Source organism: Pseudophryne corroboree, chromosome 9 (assembly GCF_028390025.1).
Source record: "Pseudophryne corroboree isolate aPseCor3 chromosome 9, aPseCor3.hap2, whole genome shotgun sequence".
In the NCBI taxonomy this organism is placed as follows: Eukaryota; Metazoa; Chordata; class Amphibia; order Anura; family Myobatrachidae; genus Pseudophryne; species Pseudophryne corroboree.
This window is the reverse complement of record NC_086452.1, coordinates 113,188,428-113,209,222: the sequence shown is the minus strand read 5'-3', so window position 1 is coordinate 113,209,222 and position 20,795 is coordinate 113,188,428. Positions and strand designations below refer to the sequence as shown.

General features: G+C 46.3%; 1 protein-coding gene across 3 annotated transcripts in view; it reads left to right on the top strand.

Annotated features, from left to right (window-relative positions):
- Positions 1-20,795, top strand: part of NPL (N-acetylneuraminate pyruvate lyase) — a 43,498-nt gene that overhangs the window by 12,814 nt on the left and 9,889 nt on the right. The window contains exons 1-6 of one of the 3 annotated variants that reach the window (XM_063939772.1): positions 2,693-2,832; positions 5,935-6,006; positions 6,127-6,200; positions 11,709-11,796; positions 12,269-12,326; positions 19,967-20,042. In XM_063939772.1, the coding sequence (XP_063795842.1) occupies positions 2,819-2,832; positions 5,935-6,006; positions 6,127-6,200; positions 11,709-11,796; positions 12,269-12,326; positions 19,967-20,042 (382 nt within the window). In that variant the 5' untranslated portion in view covers positions 2,693-2,818. Of the gene's footprint in view, positions 1-2,692; positions 2,833-4,348; positions 4,411-5,934; positions 6,007-6,126; positions 6,201-11,708; positions 11,797-12,268; positions 12,327-19,966; positions 20,043-20,795 lie in introns of those variants that run through there. The other 2 variants (XM_063939773.1, XM_063939774.1) reach the window with 2 other exon arrangements.

The window sequence follows — 20,795 nt, the reverse complement described above, 5'->3', positions numbered from 1 at the left end:
CATGCTTTGGGCCCCTGGACAGAGGCGGGCCCCAGTGCAACGCACTGCTTGCACTGGCCGTAGTTCCGCCTCTGAATCAGTAGTCAACAATTTGGGGGATTGGTCAGCAAAAAGCCAATTATCGAAGAGCGGTCAACAGCTAAGCAGCAGGATTGGGCTATGCTCTTTGTCGCCAGCCTGAGTGGGGAATAGGAGCCATTGTCGCTCTCCCTCGGCTCAACATTGAGCCTCCCCTGTCATTAATGAGTAAAATAATACAAAGAAGATACTTATGACATGTTATGTGTCATAAGTATCTGGTTTACTCTTTATATTATTTTAATCATTGTTACCCTCTTGAGAAACAGTCTTAAATGTGCTGTGGAGGCACCGCTGTCGGTGCCTCCCGCAGTCTATGTGAAAGGGCCGGCAAAAGGGACGGGGCCAAGCATTGGGCAGTGAAAGCCCTTTAAGAAAAGCAGCAGAAGCGGCACCTAATATCAGCTCCGCTTTGACAGGGGCGTGCTTTCAGCTCATATGAAAGTACACTCCTGTCAATGTGATTGGGCAGTGGTCAGGGCCTCGGAAACAGTCTCTGACAGTGACTTTAGAGACCACTGTGTTTCTCCTTCGGTAGCGTCTAGTTTCCTTCCCCCTTTCCCCCGTGTGTCTCCCGCTGTTCCCGCAGCCAGTGGGGTCAGGTCACTGCACACATACACCCCCCCCCCCACTCACGCTTGCCGCCGATCAATGTTGTGTCACCCCCCCCCCCGCAGGCACCAGGTCAGGATGAGGATGACAGCTGCTGTGTTGATGGGACTGAGGAGTGGAACACGGCGGGAACGACACGACATTGATCGGCGGCAAGCGTGAGCAGGGTGCAGTCCACGGTGGGGGCCCAGGGGCAACAAAGTTGTGGAGGCCCTCACTAATCACACACAGCAGGGGCACAGAGCCCCCCACCATACACACACACACATCCACACCAACAGCAGGGGCACACAGCTCCCCCATCCACACCTACAGCAGGGACACACAGAACCCCCCACACACATGCACACAGCACCACGATGGCGGCGGAAGTAGTGTGTCCGCCAGGATATGCCGTTCTTCTAGTGACGGTCACTCCCCCATTGTGACTGTAAGGCTGTGTAGCTGCGCTCAGCACCAAGAGTCCCACCCTCCATGTGTATGGTAGCGCAGGACACCACTCCCCTCTCTGCTATGCGGCTGTGGAGTACTCCAGTTTAAATAGCAGAGTGTGGGGGCCCTTAATGTGTGGGGGCCCCTGTCGCCCCTCCTATAATCCGGCCCTGGGAGCAGTGTCCATGGAGGGAACGACAGCAGCCGGGAGCTACAGGGAGCAGGTGAGATTGTTGTTTAACTTAGCGAGCGAGTACCTTTCACTTCCATCCTGCCCCCCTGCTCCGCACGACTGCTCCCATCCGCCCCCATGCTCCGCACCACTGCTCCCATCCTGCCCCCTATGCTGCGCACCACTGCTCCCTTCCTGCCCTGTGATCCGCACCACTGCTCCCATCCTGCCCCCCCCTGCTCCACACCACTGCTTGCATCCTGCCCCTTGTGCTCCGCACCACTGCTCCCAACATGCCCCCTCTCCCCACTCCGCACCATTGCTCCCAACCTGCCCCGCACCACTGCTCCCATCCTACCCCCTCCTGCTCCACACCACTGCTCCCATCCTGCCCCCTCCTGCTCCGCACCACTGCTCCCCACCTGCCCCCCCTACTCCGCACCACTGCTCCCTTCCTGCGCTCTTCTGCTCCCATCCTGCCCCCTCCTGCTCTGAACCACTGCTCCCATCCTGCCCCCTGTGATCCTCACCACTGCTCCCATCCTGCCCCCTGTGCTCTGCATCACTGCTCCCATCCTGCCCCCCCTGCTCCGCACCACTGCTCCCATCCTGCCCTGCACCACTGCTCCAATCCTGCCCCCTCCTGCTCCGCACCACTGCTCCCATCCTGCCCTCCCCTACTCCGCACCACTGCTCCCAACCTGCCCCCCACTCCGCACCACTGCTCCCTTCCTGCCCTCTCCTGCTCCGCACCACTGCTCCCATCCTGCCCCCTCCTGCTCCGCACCACTGCTCCCATCCTGCCCTCCCTGCTCCGCATCATCGGCAGGACTCAGCAAACATTATGGCTGCAGTGCCTCACCACACACCACTGCTATTGGTGGTTGTTATCCATCAATGGTTGATGGCCATCCCTATCTATCTAAAACTTTCTGAAACCAATAAACACTGACATACTGTTTTTGTCACCTATTGTATATTTGTAATTGAAATATTGTGCAACCAAATGTCACTCTCACATGACTGGAGACTGTATGAGAATCATATAAATTCCCCTTCAAATGATTTTCTATCAAGTAATCTGTCAGCACAAAACGCTATCACTTCTGTATTCTGGGAAAATTTGGTTTCAGTCTTTCACATAATCAGTCTCCCTCTAGCAAACTGTTCTTAGAAGTCTGATCAGGGAATATAGCTGATCACCCTGGCCTGCACATAAGGCTGGGAGTTGTGGTCTGGTCTCAGATCACCACGAGTGTAAAGTCACCTTGTATCTAGTCTTATATCACAGTAATACATGTGTGACACCATTGCAGCAACGTTCTATTCCTAATCCTTATGCTGCTAATAATGAAAGAGGAATTGTGGATTGGAACAAGTTCTCCTTCTCCCAGCATGCAGCGGGCGGGGAGCACTGAGCAGTCATGTGACAGCAGCAGCATGTAAAGCCCAGTGACTTGTGGTGGTGCCTGTGTATAAGGAGTTGTTGCTGTGCTGCTGATGAGTGCATTGATTTGGTAGAGAATGAAGAGTGCAAGGTACTGTACTATAGTAGAATGCATGATGTTATTTGTATTATATAACTTCCAGTATATTCCATAGTGATGTGTGTTGATCAGACTGCAATTCATATATTTAGATGTTTTACATACTGTTTTCACTATAATATAGGATGTGAAGGAAATGCAATGATCATTCCCCTATGACTGTAGTTATCCTGTAAATGATATGCGGTGCCTGGATGTAATGTGATTACCAGGAACACTACCTGCTATGTTTGCACCTTTAGTATTTTGTCATTTGCTCTCTATTATAACTTTGAACGTTAATATAAAACAATAACTGTAAGCAGCCCTTTTGGCTTGTTCATGATGCACTGGGGTTATTTACTAACAGTGTAAAGTAGCTGTAACTCATTCCAGCCAATTAACACAGTACGGCAACATGCAGTCAGGATCCCGGCTATCAGGAACCCGGCAGTTAGAATACCGATGCTGGAATGCCGACACCACTCTGAATGTCAACACTGGCATACAGAAAGGGAGTAAACTCCTAGCGCCAGAGTCCTGACAACCTGGATCCCGAATGAGGAGACACCGCAGCAGACTTAAGCATCGGTGGGGGATTTGTCTTAGGCTGCGGGGGGGGGGAGGTTTGGATTAGGCTGTGGGGAGGGGGGCTTAGGGTTAGGCACCCCCCTCCGAGGGTTAGTGTTAGGCTACGGGGTGGGAGGGTTAGGTTTAGGCTGCAGGAAGAGGGGATAGTTTTAGGGACCTCCGGGGGGTGGTTAGGGTTAGGCTGCGGATAGGGAGGGTTAGGGGTGTGGCGAGAGGGTAACTCACCCCTGTCGGTCTTTCCATGTTCGGTATCCCAACGTCGGTATTTTGAGCGCCGGAATAGCACACAGCGGTATATCGTACTGATCCCAACTAGTTGGCTTTATGTAAACTAGTGCAAATGTCTGTTTCCTATGGAAGCTTTTTCACTATATAGGAATATACCACTATATAAGGCGTATATACCATGGCAGTTCACAATATGGAATATATTAAGGAGTGCTAAGTAACACAATGTATATGCGAATTAGCCAGTCGGATGATCGCTCTAAGATGGCGTTTCAGTTTATTTTTAATGGCTGCCTGTCTGAGCAATTCAATTGTTACTCCAATCAGATGCCCATTAGCCATGGCAGACATATTTCAGCTCGCAGCCCCGGAGGTAGCGAGCTGAAATGTGCGATAACTTGGCTGTTTGTGTGCCCAAACAGTACTTTTCCCCGTCGCGCCCATTAATTTAGTCAGGTTTTACGCAGCTAAACCCTGTGTAATCGCGCCCCCTTAGTGTCTAACTTGCACTTGTTTGATCTCCGCTAGTTGTTAATAGATTGCTATGGTCTGTTGCAGAATTCCACTTTATTAGTAACTAATCCTCCTTATGTCCCTAGCTGTAGCTAGGCTGACTGCATGTTTGTAGAAAATAGGAAACTGTTTTGCCACCACAGCATATATGTATCCTGTTAGACTGATTTACTTGACCCTTTGTTATACTTCAGTCCAGTAACGGAGCTGTAACAAAAAGGCAAACTCCAGTTTTCAGTGACTCTTCTGTGCATATGGGTAAGATCAGCATCACGGATTCATGTAATCCAGCTTCTCCTTTAGCAGTCAGTCATTATTCCACTTATTGTACCTTAGCCTATCCTGAGCATAATAAGATCTTTTTGGGCTACTTGAGTAGAGGATTGAAAACCAATGGTCTAATCTGTTTTTGCTATGTCTGCTATTGTGGAATTGTGTTTTATGTTGGTATGTAGACCCTCCAACATTACTCCTTCCACCCAGTACTAAATGCTGTGTTCCCAATCTACCCACTTACTGTAGTTACTTGGGTTGAATTTGTTTTATGAGTTGGCAATTTAAAAAAAATTCTGACAGAATTCCTCCCATTTAGCTGCAGTAAGATCGTACTTGCTGCTTTTATACCTAAATGGCGAGTCGCACCCTGGGATTTGTATACTGCTCCGTCCCGGGTGCGACTCTGCGAGACCCCTTTCAGACAAGTGGCCCAACCCGGCAATATGCCGTGTTGATGATGTCATCGCCGACGCATGTGGAGGCAGTGTTTGGAGATCATATGATCTCCAAGCGCCGGCTCTTTCTATGCAGTGGGCGGGTGCCAGGACGCATCGACCCGGTTCCTTCACGGAACCAACCCTGCAAGCTAGCCGGGTTAGATTCCTGGGTCACTAGACCCGAGTGAACCCTTTTACATTGAGCTGCTCCCGGGTTATCACAGTAATAACCCAGGTTTTTAGCTGCAGTGTAAAAGGGGTACTAGTGTGAAGGCCAGAAGCAGAGTATTTTATACAAGATGGAAGTGGTTATGTTGGAAGGTTCCTCATAAAGCCTGAGTGGATAGTATTGCTGCATTCATTGGGTCCTGCAACCCTTCGTTTTATTCATTTAGCTACTGGTATAACAGTGTAAATGTATAAACCAACCTAGTGTTCACTCTAGGATCTGGGCAGGGCAGGGTGCCGGACTGTGAGGGGCAGAAGCGTGTGCGGCTTTGGCTTGCGCAAAATAGGGGGGTCACACAAAATAGGGGGCGTGGTCAATGTACGTAATAAAAGTGGGCGGTTCAGCCCACAGACGAGGGTGTGGGTAGCCGGAGGCGTCACTGTTGGGGGCGTGCCCAGCACCTACGGAGGTGTTGGGCTTCCCCCAAGCTCTCTCAAAGCGTGAATGGATGCCGCGCGCATGCGCACGGCATCTTTACACACTGGGAGGGCAGGAAGCGGGTGGCTGTTCTAGCAGGGCGCCACAGAAAGGGCAGGGCGGATTTTGCCCTTAAAAAAATCGGGCACGGTGCGGCGCCCTGCTAAAACAGCCTAGCGTGAACACTACCAACCAATGGAGCATCTAGCATAGAGTTCAGCCATGATCAAAAATGAATCTGTGCTTGTAATAAACGCTACATTTATGTGTGGACCTTGGAGGATGTGCTGAAGCATAGTGAACCACCCATGGAGGTAAAGAACCTAATGTAAATAAGACGTTAAAATATCTGTAGTTTCCGAACTTCTTTTAAATACATTTTCGTATTTTAAAAAAATATATATATTATTTTGTTTTCTACAGGATGATGTCATTTGCTGGAAAGAAGTTGAGGGGCCTTGTAGCCGCAACCTTTACCCCAATGACTGTAAACAGGTAATGGGTGTATTAGTCATCTGTAATCTCTTTAAATCCCAGCTTGTGCTTTTGATACTAGTAAATATTCAAATCTTAAAGAGAACATTTTTGGTTACTTCTTTTGCCTCCTATTTATAGTGATGTCAATCTCTCCATCATCCAGCAATATGTAGATTACCTGGTCCACACACAGAAAATAAAGAATATATTTGGTGAGTTTAAGAGTAAATACTTTGTGTGAATATGTTTAGCTCTGTGAGCTCTAGAGTCCAAAAATTCTCACTAATAGATTGTCTGCTCTTTTTGTGTAAACAGATGATATACTATTAGCTACGTTCATTTTTCGTCCCCCCAAAAATGGCTAAGATCACAATATTAGCCCGATGTTCATTATCAGGCTATCCAATTATAGCCCTTTTTTTTTCCTTCCAAAAAAGCACCCATCTTCAGGTGATAACACATGGGATGCAGGATAAGTCCCTGGACCTATGAGTTATTGTGGAAAATGGGTCTCCTAAGGCTGGATATCGGGGATTTTGCTATGTGTGCCTGAGGCCTGATAAGTGCCTGCTTCTCAGGCCTAATTGGGTAGCCTCCGGGGTATTCAATTAGCTGTGGTAATTAAAGTTGCCTATTCATTATGATACTTGTCCTTTTAGTGGATATTGATCTAGCATGGTGGTACATTTCTCTTCAAGACCCGGAATTGATAGCTGTTGCTGGGAACATTAATCCCTAAGGATTCAGCATGGAATTGCTCCATGCTCTAATACCAAGGTTAATATACAGATGTGTCCTCCTACATCTTGCCTCCAATACGCCACGTAGCAGGAGATGCCCGGTATGAGTGAGTTGAAAGGTCCCATGCAACTCCATTATTCCCGGACGTCTTTTTTTTGCCGGAAAATACGTGTTATTTGCATCGCTATGCGAATCGGACACACAAGCAGACTCTGCTGATTAAAATGATATGCGGCGTGCCTATAGTCTGTGTGTGGCTGTATCTGCATACAAAATGCTACGTTAGTGTTTTCTAGGTAAACACTAACGTACCATTTCATATGCAGATACAGCCATAGATGCACACAGAATATAGGCATGCCACATATCATTTTGGCCCTCATTCCGAGTTGTTCGCTCGCAAGCTGCTTTTAGCAGCTTTGCACACGCTAAGCCGCCGCCTACTGGGAGTGAATCTTAGCTTATCAAAATTGCGAACGAAAGATTAGCAAAATTGCGAATAGACACTTCTTAGCAGTTTCTGAGTAGCTCCACACTTACTCGGCATCTGCGATCAGTTCAGTCAGTTTCGTTCCTGGTTTGACGTCACAAACACACCCAGCGTTCGCCCAGACACTCCTCCGTTTCTCCAGCCACTCCCGCGTTTTTCCCAGAAACGGTAGCGTTTTTTCGCACACACCCATAAAACGGCCAGTTTCCGCCCAGAAACACCCACTTCCTGTCAATCACATTACGATCACCAGAACGAAGAAAAACCCTTGTAATGCCGTGAGTAAAATACCTAACTGCATAGCACATTTACTTGGCGCAGTCGCACTGCGGACATTGCGCATGCGCATTAGCGACTAATCGCTCCGTTGCGGAAAAAAAATAACGAGCGAACAACTCGGAATGACCCCCTTTATTCAGCAGAGTCTGAGACACATTTCAATGGAAAAAGTTGCACGTACAGACACTCCGCGCTACCTAGTCACGGTATGGCTTGACCAGGAGGACTGTTTAATATGCAGGGAGGCTAGATGTAAGTGGAAACATCTGTAGATTGTTCTCTTTTGCTATCCATTGGGAGAGATTCAAATGTTTGAAAAGTCGGTTGGGTTTTCCTGTCTATTAGATAGGAAAAAACAGACTCCCAACTGACTTTTCAAACATTTGAATCTCCTCCATTGTGTTATAATTAAAGAATCTAAATCTTGCATTTAAGATTTTAATACAAGTAGTTGTGTTTGAGGTTTTTTGAGTTCAAAGTGAGGTGATTAACTGATGGAATACCTCTAATGTCTGTTCTCCAGGAGTATTCAACATGCAGCCCTCCAGCTGCTGTGGAACTACAAATCCCAGCAGACGCTGACACAGTTTTGCTAAAAGGGCATGCTTGGATGAGTAGTACCACAATAGCCGGAGCACTACATATTGAGTCCCACTGCTATATTCCATCTGTGTATGTCGCAGTTCAGTGTTGTGTTGCTTTGTAGAACTGGTTTTTTTTTTAAATCTCCTTTTGAAAGGTGCTAAACAAATAAAAAATAGATAAATTGAGATTTTAGTGTCTTAAGGTGCATATACATGGTATAAAGTCAAAATCGTAAGGAAAGCTGGAGCAACTCGCACGTGTGTACACGGGTTGCGGTACCGATGCACGCTCCCATGGGGTCTGTATCTCAATAAAAAATAGACCGTGCAGGCAAGTCAATCTTGACTATGTTGTGTACAATCTAGTACATAGTATAGTCAAAATTGTCACTTAGTCAAAATCTCAAGTAAAGATGGTCCATATTGGTGGTTCAGGGCTCCGGGGAGTTTAGGGGAAATAGTCAATATCTCACCATGGCCCTCATTCCGAGTTGTTCGCTTGTTATTTTTTTTCTGCAACGGAGCGATTAGTCGCTAATGCGCATGCGCAATGTTCGCACCGCGCCTGCGCCAAATAAATTTGCTAAGAAGTTTGGTATTTTACTCGCGGCTTTATGTAGAAATTTCTTCGATCGGAGTGTGATTGACAGGAAGTGGGTGTTTATGGGCGGAAACTGGCCGTTTTATGGGTGTGTGCGAAAAAACGCTTGCGTTTCTGGGAAAAACGCGGGAGTATCTGAAGAAACGGAGTGTCTGGGTGAACGCTGGGTGTGTTTGTGACGTCAAACCAGGAACGAAACTGACTGAACTGATCGCAGTGGCAGAGTAAGTCTCGAGCTACTCAGAAACTGCAAAGAAATTTCTATTCGCAATTCTGCTAATCTTGCGTTCGCAATTCTGCTAAGCTAAGATTCACTCCCAGTAGGCGGCGGCTTAGTGTATGCAATGCTGCTAAAAGCAGCTAGCGAGCGAACAACTCGGAATGAGGGCCCATGTGTATTCACCTTTAGAACATGTTTTTTGGTGTGTGTGTGTGTGTTTTTTTTTTTTTTTTTATGTACGTACTGTATAGTGTTAATAAAAGGATTATAAAAGCACAGTCTTTAGAATAAAGTTGAACATGACTTTTGTTATGAAAACCCATGTGATCACTGGGAAGAGATCTACATTGTTTATTAATATTATTAGACAGTCTATAGCTAGTTAAAGTGAAGGCGAACTGCATGTTTTAAAATAAAAAAATGACTTGGTAGATAATGAAAGGCTCAGGCATAACGCCAGAGCCGGCCATAGGCATAAGCAAACTAGGCAATTGCCTAGGGCATTTGATATGCCTAGGGGCATCAGCAGCTTCTGCTGATTAAAATGATATGCGGCATGCCTATATTCTGTGTGTAGCATTTCATATGCAGATACAGCCACAGTCTCACACAGTATATAGGCATGCTGCACATCATTTTAATCAGCAGAAGCTGCTTGTGCATCATAGCCACATAGCAATGCAAATAAGATGCATTTTCATAAAAAAAAGGTGCCCGACATTAGCATTGAGGCAAGATTTATGAGGACACATCTGTATCCAAGCAGAGGCAGAGGTCACAGTGTTAGTGGCAGAGTGAGTGCTGTGTGCATGTGAGTGGGTTGGTTGTGCAGTAGTGTTCGGAATATGTGTAAGGAGCATTATGTGTGTCATGTAAAAATGCATTAATAATGTGTAACATGTGTAAAGGGGCACTATGTGTGTCATTATGTGTATAAGGGCATTAATAATGTGCGGCATATGTGTAACAGGGTACTACTGTATGTATGCCATTATGTGTATAGGGACACTAATAATGTGCAGCAAATGTGTAGGGGACACTATGTGTGTCATTATGTGTATACGGGCATTAATAATGTGCGGCATATGTACAAGAGACATTATGTGTAAAAGGGCATTAATAAAGGTTGTCATAATGTGTAAGGCACATTATGTTTATAAGGACATTAATAATTTGTCTCATATGTGTAAGGGGCATTACTGTGTGGAATTATGTGTAGAAATGCATTACTAATGTGTGGCATTATGTGTATAAGGTGCTCTACTATGTGGCATTGCGTATAGAAAGGGCACTACTGTGTCGTCTAATGTTAATAAAGAGCAATAGGGTGTGGTGTAATGTGAATAAGGAGCAATTCAGTGTGATGTACTGTGAATAAGGGGCTCTAGTGTGAGGAGTAACGTTTATAAGGTAAAGTGATACTACTGTGGGATGTAATATGAATTATGGATACTATCGCATGATAAAATGTGAATAAAGTTGCAGTACTGTGTGGTGTAATTGGAATTAGGGATACTATTGTGTGGCCATGACCCTTGCCAGCAAAAACACACCCCTTTTTGGGCTGTGCGCCAAATGTGCAAACTGTTCCTATTTAAAATATAGGGGTACAAACACCAAAATATAAGGACTGCTATGGGTGAGGGGTGATGGTGCTGGGAAAGAGGTGCAAGGTCAGAGGCGGAACCAGCGGTGGTGCTAGGGGGCACCAGCCAAAATCTTGCCTAGGGCATCATATTGGTTAGGGCCAGCTCTGCATAACGCTGTTAGAGGCCCCTGCTAGTGAGTGTTTACAATCCTGGGACCATGGGGGAAAATGTATTAGACCTTATAAAGAGTGGAGAAGTTGCCCATAGCAACACTTAGCTTTTACAAATCATTTTATACAATGCACTAGTCCACAGGTTCTCAAACTCTGTTATCAGGTCCCCACACATTTCATGTTTTCCAGGTCACCTGTGGATTTTTAAAATATGACCGTTGGTGATACACAGTGCACCTGCCAGGTGACATGGAAAAAGTGAACTAGTCCACTTCACTCTTTTTATAAGGTTTCATACATTTCCTCTCCTCATAGGAGCTAATGGGAAGAGATGGTAGCTGCCAGTACCTAGAAAGATTTCTGTCTTGAAGAATAGATGATAGTGAAGAGTTGGGTTATAAAGATTGATGGTTGGGTGAGGGTTCCCTAAGCAGAGAGCAACACAGGAGATGTTTTGATATTTGGGAATGAGTTATGGTCATAGGAGAAGAAGCAAGGTCTAGATCGGGTTGAGTTAGTGTCTCATGACAAGGTCATGGATATAGCAGATGGAAATGTTGGTGAATTGGATTCTTAAGGCTATGAGGAACCAGTAAAGGAATATGATGCATTGTTGCTGCGGCATCTAGTACACATTGTAGCAGGGATAACCAGATCAACGGAAAGCCATATAGGAGTTGGGTGTAGTAAAGCGTGATAAAGGAGAGTTATTAAATAAGAGGTGACATGACAGAATGAGATACTGGATGTCTGGACTGGAGTAAAGCTGAGGGATGAGATCAAGGCAGCAGCCATGTAGCTCTAGGGAGAGTGTAATGTCTGGTATAGTAGTGGGGTGGGGAATGAGGAACAGGGAAGGTAATGAGCTCTGTTTTGGACATTTTAAGCTCTAGTTTGTATTGGGACATCGAAGTACACTTGGTAGAGAAGCATTTTGATATACTAAATAAACGAAAAGGACAGTGCTTATGAGTCTTGGAAAATAACCTACTTTGCAGAGTACTGTATAAATGTTATAGTGATTTCGTTTTGCACATCTACAGTAAATGGAACAACAGGAGAAGGAATGTCGCTGAGTGTACAGGAGAGGAAGAAGCTTGCTGAAGAATGGGTGAAGCATACAAGAGGCAAGTGAGTAGCCAGGCAAAAGGGGACATCTTCTGATGAGTATATCGGGCGGTGCATTGTAGATTTATAGGACATTCTGATAACTTATTAGAATTTATCAAATTGAAAGGGAAAAAAACTGACCTCCATCAGAGTGTTGGCTACATGTTCAATACAGGTATGCGATTACTTATTCCCAACTGGATATCCAGGCAGTGCCTCAAAAAGAAGGAACTATAAGTTATTGCTACTGGTTTATGATTTTTTTCCATACAGTCTTGATGACAGAACTTCTTCCTACAGTCACTGACAGAATCCAGGGACAACTGTGGAGAAATGGGGTTATTGTAAATATTTCCTGTTATCTGGTCTTTTATATGGAAAGTATGTCTGATAATATAGCCCACAAACATTTGAGGTTTTTGTTTTTGTTTTTAAGCACAAATGAATTGCATTTAAAGAACTTTTTTCACTAACTGAACCACTTCTCTTGCAGAATGGACAGTGTGGTTGTACATGTGGGATGTCTGAGCCTGGAAGACTCTAAAGACTTAGTAAGTGTCCATAAGGTCTCATGCCAATCTATTCTCTTTATTGATTTTAAAGCAAAAACATTTTGAAATGATCTTTGAGGTTTTTGAAATAAACTTACAAATGAAGACCCTATTAATCTTGATTACTACTACTTTTTTTTTTTTTAGTGGTGCAGGTAGTATAATGGGTTATTTATATCCTACCAAATTATTTATTTGCATTCCTCACTTTTTAACACCCTAGAATGTACAGACTTTGGTTATTATGGATTACCAGAGAGTCATTCTATTTGGACCATAGTAGTCCATAAGCTTTAAATGTAATGTATATAAAAAATAAAACTTGATTTCATTGTGTTTATTTGTTAATTGCATGACATATCTTCAGCGTGCTTCTACCTATGCAAGTTACATACATACATACATACATACATACATACATACATACATACATACATACATACATACTTTGGGGGTCATTCCGAGTTGATCACTCGCTAGCTATTTTTTGCAGCGCAGCAATCAGATAGTCCCTGCCTATGGGGTAGTATATTTTCGCTTTGCAAGTGTGCGAACGCTTGTGCAACCGAGCAGTACAGAAACAGTTTGTGCAGTTTCTGAGTAGGTCTGAACATACTCAGCCGCTGCGATCACTTCAGCCTGTCCGGTCCCGGAATTGATGTAAAAAACCCGCCCTGCAAATGCTTGGACACGCCTACCTTTTTCCAACCACTCCCTAAAAATGGTCAGTTGACACCCATAAACGCCTTCTTCCTGTCAATCTTTTTGCGATCGGCTGTGTGAATGGATTCTTCGTTAAATCCATCGCTCAGCAACGATCCGCTTTGTACCCGTATAATGCCCCTGCGCATTGCGATGCATACGCAGTTTTGCCGAGTTTTGACCTGATCGCACCGCAGTGAAAAAAAACTAGCGTGCAATCAAGTTGGAATGACCCCCTCTGATCTGTACTTCTGTGTGAGTGTCAGTCGAGAGCGACACCTCAGCCAGGAAAGAGGAACTGGGGGCATATGTAATAGGGACCGAGTTTGCCGGAGGTGCGGGATGCTGTTTTTTTTGTGGTGTTCTGGTTTTTTTTTCGGGGGTGGGGGGGTGGGGGAGAGGGAAGGTGGCAGTTTAAACCATGCCTTGTAAATTATTGCTGCTTTAAAAGAAAAAATGTCTGAGATCTGCCAGCATCCCGCATCTCGGACCCTATTACATATGACCCCTTATTTCTTTTATGTAAATAACCAGCTACAGAATTTGCAATATAGTCTTCCCCAGAGGTTGCTTATGGTTAAACCTGGCTTACCAGTATTACGCAGGTGTAACAAGTGTTCACTAACCATTGGGTACAAAGTCCATCAGGACTCGGATATTTTGATTTATATGTAACTGAGGCTATTCAGTAAATATTATTAACTTCTGTTTCTCTTACGTCCTAGAGGATGCTGGGGACTCCGTAAGGACCATGGGGTATAGACGGGCTCTGCAGGAGATATGGGCACTATAAAGAACTTTAGAATGGGTGTGCACTGGCTCCTCCCTCTATGCCCCTCCTCCAGACCTCAGTTAGATCCTGTGCCCAGAGGAGATTGGGTGCATTACAGGGGAGCTCTCCTGAGTTTCTCTGATAAAGAATTTTGTTAGGTTTTTTATTTTCAGGGAGCACTGCTGGCAACAGGCTCCCTGCATCGTGGGACTGAGGAGAGAGGAGCAGACCTACTTAAGTGATAGGCTCTGCTTCTTAGGCTACTGGACACCATTAGCTCCAGAGGGAGTCGGAACGCAGGTCTCCCCTCGCTGTTCGTCCCGGAGCCGCGCCGCCGTCCTCCTCGCAGAGCCGGAAGATAGAAGCCGGGTGAGTATAATAAGAAAAGAAGACTTCAAGGAGGCAGAAGACTTCAGATCTTCACTGCGGTAACGCTGCGCGCCATTGCTCCCACACAATACACACACTAGCGGGCACTGATGGGTGCAGGGCGCAGGGGGGGGCGCCCTGGGCAGCAATAAAACCTCTATATCTGGCATTATTAGGTTGGACACTGCAGAGGCAGTAATTCTTTAAATCCCCCGCCAGTTTTGAGATACTTTGAGCAGGACCGAAGCCCACCGCTGGAGGGGGCGGAGCTTGGTCCCTCAGCACTAACCAGCGCCATTTTCTCCACAGAGATCTGCAGAGAAGCTGGCTCCCCGGTCTCTCCCCTGCTGAACACGGTGACACAGGGCTGAAAAGAGGAGGGGGGGCACTTGTAAGGCGCAGTGAGTGTATTAACACAGTAAGTAATATAAAAGCGCTATTATCTGGGAGTTTATTTTCCAGTGTCAGTTGGCGCTGGGTGTGTGCTGGCATACTCTCTCTCTGTCTCTCCAAAGGGCCTTATTGGGGAACTGTCTCCTTATAACTATATCCCTGTGTGTGGGGGGGTGTCGGTACGAGTGTGTCGGCATGTCTGATGCGGAAGGCTCAGCTAAGCAGGAGGTGGAACAGATGATTGTGGTGTCTCCGTCGGCAACGCCGACTCATGATTGGATGGACATGTGGAATGTTTTAAATGCAAAATGTGACATTATTACATAAGAGATTGGACAAAGCAGAGTTCAGGGAAAAAGCAGGGAGTCAATCCACGGCTTCGGCTGGGTCACCGGGCCCTTCTGGGTCTCAAAAACGTCTCCTATCCCAAATAGCAGACACTGATACCGACACGGACTCTGACTCCAGTGTCGACTACGATGAAGAGAGGTTACACCCAAGGGTGGCAAAAAGTATTCATTATATGATTGTTGCAATAAAAGATGTTTTGCACATCACAGATAACCCCTCGGTCCCTGACACGAGGGTGCGCATGTATAAGGAAAAGAAACCTGAGGTAACCTTTCCCCCATCCCATGAACTTAACGAGTTATTTGAAAAAGCTTGGGAAACTCCAGATAAAAAACTGCAGATTCCCAAGAGGATTCTAATGGCGTATCCTTTCCCTGCACAGGACAGGGTACGTTGGGAATCCCCACCCAGGGTGGACAAGGCTTTAACACGCCTGTCCAAGAAAGTGGCGCTACCGTCTCCGGACACGGCAGCCCTCAAGGATCCTGCTGATCACAGACAGGAAACTACTTTAAAGTCTATTTATGCGCATACAGGTGCTTTGCTCAGATCGGCAATAGCATCGGCATGGGTGTGTAGAGCGGTGGCAGCTTGGACAGATACATTGTCAGCTGACCTTGATACCCTATATAGGGATAACATTTTATTGACCTTAGGCCACATTAAAGATGCAGTCTTATATATGAGAGACGCTCAAAGAGACGTTGGGCTGCTGGGTTCGAGAGCCAACACAATGGCGATTTCTGCTAGGCGAGCCATGAGGACCTGCCAATTAACGGGTGATGCCGACTCAAAGAAGCATATGGAGGTTTTGCCATACAAAGGTGAAGTTTTATTTGGGGAAGGTCTCGCGGACCTGGTTGCCACAGCTACCGCGGGTAAATCTACCTTTTTGCCTTTTGTTCCCCCGCAGCAAAAGAAAACTCCACAATATCAGATGCAGTCCTTTCGGTCGCATAAGTCCAGAAGAGGTCGGGGCTCATCTTTACTCGCCAGAGATAAGGGTAGAGGAAAGAGAGCTTCTGCTCCGGCTAGTTCCCAGGAGCAGAAGTCCTCCCCGGCTTCTACTAAATCCACCGCATGACGCTGGGGCTCCACTGAGGGAGTCCACACCGGTGGGGGCACGTCTTCGACTCTTCAGCCAGGTCTGGGTTCTGTCAGACGTGGATCCTTGGGCGATGAATATTGTATCCCAAGGCTACAAACTGGAATTCGAAGAGGTGCCCCCTCGCCGATTTTTCAAGTCTGCCTTGCCAGCGTCTTCCCCAGAGAGGAAAGTAGTGTTAGCTGCAATTCAAAAGCTGTATCAACAGCAAGTGATTGTCAAGGTTCCCCTAGTTCAACAGGGGAAAGGGTACTATTCGACCCTGTTCGTGGTCCCGAAGCCGGATGGTTCGGTCAGACCCATTTTAAATCTAAAAATCCCTAAACCTGTACTTGAAAAAGTTCAAATTCAAGATGGTATCGCTCCGTGCTGTGTTCTCCATTCTGGAAGGGGGGGATTTTATGGTGTCACTCGACATCAAGGATGCATACCTTCATGTCCCCATATATCCTCCTCATCAGGCGTACCTGAGATACGCTGTACGGGACTGTCATTACCAGTTTCAGATGTTGCCGTTTGGGCTTTCCACGGCCCCGAGGATTTTCACCAAGGTGATGGCGGAGATGATGGTAATCCAGCGCAGGCAGGGAGTCACAATTATCCCATACTTGGACGATCTCCTGATAAAAGCAAGATCGTGAGATCAATTGCAGAAGAGCGTGTCGCTCTCTCAGAGTACTACAACAACACGGTTGGATTCTCAATCTGCCAAAGTCACAATTGATTCCAACGACTCGACTATCATTCCTAGGCATGATTCTGGACACGGAACAGAAGAGGGTTTTTCTCCCGATAGAAAAAGCCCAGGAACTCCAGAACATGGTCAGAGACTTGCTAAAACCAAAAAGAGTGTCTATTCATCAATGCACTAGAGTTCTGGGGAAAATGGTGGCAGCCTACGAGGCCATCCCCTTCGGCAGGTTTCATGCAAGAACGTTTCAGTGGGACCTCCTGGACAAGTGGTCAGGGTCCCAACTACTAATACATCAGCAGATAAACCTGTCCCCCCGGGCCAGGGTGTCTCTCCTGTGGTGGCTGCAAAGTGCTCACCTTCTAGAGGGTCACACATTCGGCATTCAAGACTGGGTTCTGGTGACCACGGACGCGACCCTCCGAGGATGGGGAGCAGTCACACAAGGAAGAAGTTTTCAGGGCCTATGGTCAAGCCAGGAAGGCTTGTCTACACATCAACGTACTGGAATTGAGGGCCATATACAACGGCCTACGACAAGCGGAGAATCTTCTTCGCGACCTACCGGTTCGGATTCAATCAGAGAACGTCACAGCCGTGGCTCATGTAAACCGCCAAGGCGGGACAAGGAGCAGAGTGGCAATGGCGGAAGCCACCAGGATTCTGCGCTGGGCGGAAAATCACGTGAGCGCTCTGTCAGCGGTCTTCATTCCGGGAGTGGACAACTGGGAAGCAGACTTCCTCAGCAGACACGATCTCCATCCAGGAGAGTGGGGACTTCATCAAGACATTTTTACAGAGATAACCAGTCTTTGGGGAATTCCTCACATAGACATGATGGCGTCACGCCTCAACAAGAAGCTTCAGAGGTATTGTGCCAGGTCAAGGGACCCTCAGGCAGTAGCGGTGGACGCCCTGGTGATACCTTGGGTGTTTCAGTCGGTCTATGTATTTCCCCCTCTTCCTCTCATCTCAAAAATATTGAGAATCATAAGACATAAAAAGAGTGAAAACAATCCTCATTGATCCAGATTGGCCTCGAAGTGCCTGGTATTCAGATCTTCAGGAGATGCTCACAGAAGATCCATGGCCTCTTCCTCTCAGGGAGGACCTGTTACAACAGGGGCCCTGCGTGTTCCAAGACTTACCGCGGTTACGTTTGACGGCATGTCGGTTGAACACCGAATCCTAGCTGGGAAAGGTATTCCGGAGGAGGTCATCCCTACTCTGATAAAGGCTAGGAAGGAGGTGACGGCAAAACATTATCACCGTATCTGGAGGAAATATGTTTCTTGGTGGGAAGCCAAGAATGCTCCTACGGAAGATTTCCATCTGGGCCGTTTTCTCCACTTTCTACAGACAGGAGTGGATATGGGCCTAAAATTAGGCTCCATTAAGGTACAGATTTCGGCCCTATCTATTTTCTTTCAGAAGGAATTGGCTTCTCTCCCAGAAGTCCAGACTTTTGTAAAGGGAGTGCCACACATCCAGCCTCCTTTTGTGCCCCCAGTGGCACCCTGGGACCTTAACGTGGTGTTACGGTTCCTGAAGTCTCACTGGTTTGAACCTCTTCAAACAGTTGAATTGAAATTTCTCACTTGGAAGGTGGTCATGTTGTTGGCCTTGGCATCTGCAAGGCGGGTGTCCGAATTGGCGGCCTTGTTTCACAAGAGCCCCTATTTGACCTTCCATGTGGATAGAGCAGAGTTGAGGACTCGTCCTCAATTTTTGCCTAAGGTGGTTTCTTCATTTCTTATGAACCAACCTATTGTGGTGCCTGTGGCTACGGGTGACTTGGAGGATTCCAAGTCCCTGGATGTAGTCAGGGCCTTAAAAATCTATGGGGGTCATTCCGAGTTGTTCGCTCGCAAGTGAATTTTAGCAGATTTGCTCATGCTAAGCCGCCGCCTACTGGGAGTGAATCTTAGCATCTTAAAATTGCGAACGATGTATTCGCAATATTGCGATTACACACCTCGTAGCAGTTTCTGAGTTGCTTCAGACTTACTCGGCATCTGCGATCATTTCACTGCTTGACGTTCCTGGTTTGACGTCACAAACACACCCAGCGTTCGCCCAGACACTCCCCCGTTTCTCCAGCCACTCCTGCATTTTTTCGGGAAACGGTAGCGTTTTTTCCCACACGCCCATAAAACGGCCTGTTTCCGCCCAGTAACACCTATTTCCTGTCAATCACATTACGATCGCCAGAACGATGAAAATGCCGTGAGTAAAATTCCTAAGTGCATAGCAAATTTACTTGGCGCAGTCGCAGTGCGGACATTGCGCATGCGCATTAAGCGGAAAATCGCTGCGATGCGAAGATTTTTACCGAGCGAACAACTCGGAATGACCCCCTATGTAGCCAGGACTGCTCGAGTTAGGAAAACAGAAGCACTGTTTGTCCTGTATGCAGCCAACAAAGTTGGCGCTCCTGCTTCGAAGCAGACTATTGCTTGCTGGATCTGTAACACGATTCAGCAGGCTCATTCTACGACGGGATTGCCGTTAACAAATTCAGTAAAGGCCCATTCCACTAGGAAGGTGGCCTCTCCTTGGGCGGCTGCCCGAGGCGTCTCGCCTTTACAGCTTTGCGAGCAGCTACTTGGTCAGCTTCAAACACTTTTTTGCAAAGTTCTATAAGTTTGATACCCTGGCTGATGAGGACCTTGCGTTTGCTCAATCGGTGCTGCAGAGTCGTCCGCACTCTCCCGCCTGGTCTGGAGCTTTGGTATAAACCCCATGGTCCTCACGGAGTTCCCAGCATCCTCTAGGACGTAAGAGAAAATAAGATTTTAAACCTACCGGTAAATCTTTTTCTCCTAGTCCGTAGAGGATGCTGGGCACCCGTCCCAGTGCGGACGAAATCTGCAAGGCTTGTATATAGTTGTTGCTTACATAAGGGTACTGTTACAGTTGATATCAGTCTTTAGCTGATACTGTTTTTTTGTTCATACTGTTAACTGGTTGCGTATATTCCAGGTTATATGGTGTGGGCTGGTATGAATCTTGCCCTTAGATTAACAAAATCCTTTCCTCATATTGTCCATCTCCTCTGGGCACAGTTTCTATAACTGAGGTCTGGAGGAGGGGCATAGAGGGAGGAGCCAGTGCACACCCATTCTAAAGTTCTTTATAGTGCCCATATCTCCTGCGGAGCCCGTCTATACCCCATGGTCCTTACGGAGTCCCCAGCATCCTCTACGGACTAGGAGAAAAAGATTTACCGGTAGGTTTAAAATCTTATTTTTTCTTAGGCTGCTCATGCTGCTACCTGTGGAGCAGGTGCTATCAGTGCTGTGGCCCCTTCTTTCATCAAACCTTCTAGTCCAGGTAAAATGATGTAATCTCACGTTACCATGTACCGTCCATCTCACAGATACTGACTTTTATGAAACTGTACAATGTTGATGAATTAAAGTGGCATACATCACTGTGTGGACACCTCCTTTATTTGCAATAAATACATAGTATGATGCATTTAGTTTTTAAGACCGTAAAGCAAAACTGTGGTGTTGTAAGTAGTGAGCATACGTACAGGTGGAGGGTTAAACCAGAAGTAATGTGATAATAAAGATGCTCATCAGAAGTAATGTGATAATGAAGATGTTTATCATTTAAAGCTGTGATACCACAAAGAGGAATGAACATTCTCATTCACAGCATTAAATGGCTATGGATTGGGAGGTGTTCATGACTTTGGCTTCTGATATATAATTTCGTGCACACAAACTAAGAACCAGGGCATCAAGTGATTCTCTGGCCACATTACATTTATCTGGAATAGCCTATGCCAGATTTTGTAGCATGTTGTAAAATTATGTTTTTACTACTTTGCATATTTATTAAATACTGAAGTGTCCTCCTATATCTAGCCTAAATACGCCATGCAGAAGATGATGCCGGGCGTGAGTGAGCTGCCAGGTCCTATGCTAATTTCAGGCTTTTTTTTTTTTTTTTTTTTTAGCTGAAAATGTCTTAGTTGCAACGTAGTGTGACCAGGACACAAGGAGAATGTGCTGATTAATTTGGTACGACACTTGTATATTATGAGTGGCAGAGTCTGTATATGGAGCAGATCAGAAC